This window comes from Quercus suber, unplaced genomic scaffold, assembly GCF_002906115.3.
Source record: "Quercus suber isolate HL8 unplaced genomic scaffold, Cork oak 2.0 scaffold_120, whole genome shotgun sequence".
Classification (NCBI taxonomy): Eukaryota; Viridiplantae; Streptophyta; class Magnoliopsida; order Fagales; family Fagaceae; genus Quercus; species Quercus suber.
In genome coordinates this window covers 920,548-924,554 of record NW_027069585.1, presented here as the reverse complement: position 1 = coordinate 924,554, position 4,007 = coordinate 920,548, and the positions used below count along the sequence as shown (strand labels likewise).

General features: G+C 34.9%; 1 protein-coding gene across 1 annotated transcript in view; it reads right to left on the bottom strand.

Moving 5' to 3' along the window:
* Nucleotides 1–3,777, bottom strand: part of LOC111984296 (lysine--tRNA ligase, cytoplasmic) — a gene marked incomplete in the record, with an annotated part of 10,830 nt that extends 7,053 nt beyond the window's left edge. Inside the window, 6 exon segments of the mRNA XM_065775849.1 lie at nt 814–907; nt 998–1,163; nt 1,282–1,350; nt 1,892–1,967; nt 2,714–2,811; nt 3,620–3,777. Of these exon segments, the coding sequence (XP_065631921.1) occupies nt 814–907; nt 998–1,163; nt 1,282–1,350; nt 1,892–1,967; nt 2,714–2,799 (491 nt within the window).
* Between the last annotated feature and the right edge of the window lie 230 nt (nt 3,778–4,007).

Here is a 4,007-nt window from a genome sequence, read left to right as displayed (position 1 = left end):
GGGGGGGGGGGGGGGGGGGGGGGTGTGTGTTGATTGTCCATGAAACTAATTCATATCAGAACCAAAATTTCCCAAATAGTACCAAGTGGAAAGTCTCATTCATACATATTCATCGTCATGTTTATATAGGTCCTTTATAATTTTTTTTTTAAGCGCAGTTGAGAAAACTAGGCAGTGGTACAGAAAGATGCGATAAAGTAAAATGACCTACATCATTCTTTTTGCCAATCTACCTAAAAGCCTTCTACATACAACTAATCAGGCCTCAAAAACACAAAATTAGCAATAATTTCAATAAAAAATAAAAAATAAAAACAAAGTTTCTCTTACAAGGAACTTGGGCAAAATATTGACATTCAACTAATTGATGAATCACTACCCAAAAATATTAACTTTTTAAGATAAGAAATTTGACATGAAATGCTACGTAACAAGAAAATCCAAATTCCCAAACTAATCACCTATTCCACTACAGAAGATCACAGAGAGAGCAATTTGTGTCCATTCAAAGAAAGAGACCAAAAGCAAAAACAAAGGCTCTTCTACTAATATGGAAAGATGCCAATGAGCTGCATCTCAAATTGCACCTCCTCTTACAAGGGTAAGGTGGAGGAAGAAGTCATAGGTTCAAGGCCCACATGGATGCATGAATAACTTACAAATAAAAATTTCAATTTAAAAAAAAAAAAAATTAAAACTAATAGAAAGATAATTTGTCAAAGACATTGCGTACCTAAAGAAATAACAATACTAAAATCATAAGGAAAAATCAAATATGAGTAAGGGAAAAGAAAAGATACAGTGATAAGATACCTAGCATCAGCCATAACTTGGACTTTAGCAGCACCACCATGTAAATCATAAAAGAATAGCTTTGAAGAAGATGAACGTTTGCTCATGATACGCCCTTGCATAGGAAAGAAAATTAAAAAAAAAAAATCACCAAAAGAAACATGATAAATACTAACCAAATAAATAAAAGCCCTGATTTCAATACCAGCCAAATTTACAGTAACATCCTCAAGATGCTCCCCATTGCCTATGTTTTTATACTGCTCTACATATTCAGGGATAGACATCGTAACAGGGAATTTGTGAGGATATGGCTCTTCACCAGCTGCCCTCAGAGCTGCAAGATATTTCAGTCTATTTTCGAAGTATTGCTGGAGGAAAAACAAACGAGGAAGATAAAAGCAGGAGATTGAGATTATAATCAAGAGCTTTGTGGAAAAGATCCAGGAAAAGAATGCTAACTATTGCAGGACAAGAATGGACTTATACCGTTGGATCCATATCTTCATCATCAGCTGCTGCAGATTTCTTGCTGCGGGAATCTGCCATAGAAGCAGCCTGGAACATAAACACAAGTTTATTCTTAATAAGATTTCAAAACAAGGTGGTAAGGTACCTTAGAGATAACAGCCAATAACACATCATACTCCATCATGTTCAAACTCCACAACATGATGATCAATGTCGATTCATTCATTTAGTAACATCAATACATTCCATGGCACCAACATTTAAAATTCTCTATATTAAAATGAGTAATCCAAGAAACCAGCACCTACAATTACTTCAGGATTTTTGAAATTTTTCATCACAGTTAGGAAAGAATGTGTCCTTTTTTAAAAATAATTAGATAGTTACAATAGGGGGAGAGGGGATTTGAACCCTAGATGTCTCAGTTGTAAATACCAAGAGATGTTAGTTAAGCTACATGGCTCTTGGCAGAAAAAAGAAGTCATATACATGAACAAACAACACTAATTACTATTTTAAATACTCCAAGTTTGTCCTGACTAATTCAGACATGGCCATCCTTGCATATGAAAATTTTTCATAATAAAAATTATTAGAGGTAGACTTTTTTTTTCACGTATGCAAGTACCTGTTTTGCCTTCTCCTCCTCCTTGCGCCGCCTTTCTTCTTCCCTTTGCTTATTCTTCAATTCCTTCTTGAGTGCACTGTAAATATTCCCCAAAATACAAAAGGAATTAAAAACCCAAAACTAGTTTGATTTCTTCATTTATTGGTGTGGGTAATTTATATGCGTCAGAAAGCTATATTCATATCTTCCTCAACTTATCCTACATAGTAATAGTATTCTACTTGCACTATATTTTGAACAAAAATAATGCATAAGAAACAATAAAAGAAGAAGCTAAATATGTGCATAAATCACCAAAAATAATATTTTTAGAAGAAGTTGGATCTATAGTGGTCAAATTTTGTACTGGCCACCAATAACAAAAGCAACAGATACTGCTTTTGTATATAACACCTGTGTATGATGTAACCCAAATTCTCTGGCCTTCTCAGTCAATACAGGTTGTTCCAGCTTGTTTCAGTCCATTTTGGCAGGTTTTGATATGCAGGCGGTTACAACTATCGTATTTTTTTATATTAAAAAAATTAAAGATAATATAACTTGTTTTCTCTTTTCTTTTCTTTTTTGTTATGTGCAAAAGTTGTTGAGAAAAATATTTTTTGGAAAAGATTAATGTGGTATTGTGAGTGTATTTTATGTCCATGTATAAAGTATAGCATCACACACAAACAGCACACATCCAAGAAGGAAACAAAGACCCACAACAGTATAAAATACTTTGCCCTACATCACATCAAAAATGATTGTCATTCTTTTTCCTCTGTTTTTCCATTAAAAATACAAAAATTTATGTGAAATCAGAAACATTTTTCCGAAACTTACTTTTTGCTGAGAGTTTCTCCAGCAGCAGGGGAGTCTGTCACCAAACCCAAGACTGCTTTCTCCTTTTCATCAACTGAGCCCTCCATTTTTAATAAGACCTATACCAATCAGAAATATGCATCACAATCCCATAAATCACAAGTACCATAACAGAAATATTTAAATAAAAAATAATAACTTTCTCTTCTTCCAGTTTTCTTGGCAACCAAACAGTGGGGAAAGAACAATATTTTTTCAATAATTCAATTAATAGAACAAGTAGGGGAGGGGGATTTGAACCCCGGTTCTCCTTATAAAGGAGACTAGGTAATGTGACCACATTACAAGTCTCTTAGCAGCAAGCAAAGAACAATATCATGAAACCAAGAGAATAATTATATTGAGAGCAAGAGAGAGAGGAGGTAGGGATGGAAACGGGGTTAGTTTTGTGCCCCCAAACCAGCCTGGATTTTTTTTTTTTTTTTTTTTTACCGCAGATCCCAAACCCGCCATCTAACCCTGGATTTTTTACAGGGGCATTTCGTCAAACACATGGCAGGCAAAAAAAGTTATGATATATCAGCAAGAATTACAAAATGGGGTCACTTGGGTATTGTTTATCCTAACTAAAAGTTCAGATTTTTATAGAGTTGAGTGTCATTATTTTCAATCAGGGTTTATCCAGCACTGACATTATCAATCACTGGCGTTTCAGAATTTGGATTTTATCACTCACCACTCAATCAAACCAACTTACTCATTCATGCTTTCCCAAACAAATGAAAACCAACTTCATAAAAATAAAAAACTAAACACGAAAACAAACAAAACACCAAGATCAAACCAGTGAAATCACGAAGACAAAAGTCACAATACACGAAAAAGAGAGTTAAAGCCTTAAAGGATTCTGCAGAGGCTCAGGCTTACCGTTGGTTTGCCGCGACTGGTGAGTGACGGCGAGAGCTCAGGCCAGGCGTCGCTGCGTCAGGCGACGGCGGGAGCTCAGGAGAGTGTCGCTTCGTCGGGCGAGAGGCGAGACCGAGAGTGAGGGTTTTTTTTTTTTTTTTTTTTGATAACGAGAGAGAGAGTTAAAGAATCTGAAAACCCTTAAGAATGAATTTATACCCCTTAAGAATCTGAAATCCTAAATTAAAACGCACCGTTTGTATTTTTTTTTTTTTTTTTTTATAATAACACCCATACGACGCCGTTTCATTAAAAAAAATTAAAATCAAAACCTGTGAAGGTTTTGATAATTAGTAATCGCAAAAGATGCTGACAAAGCGTGTCCATGAAGGTTGATAAAGTTTCAATG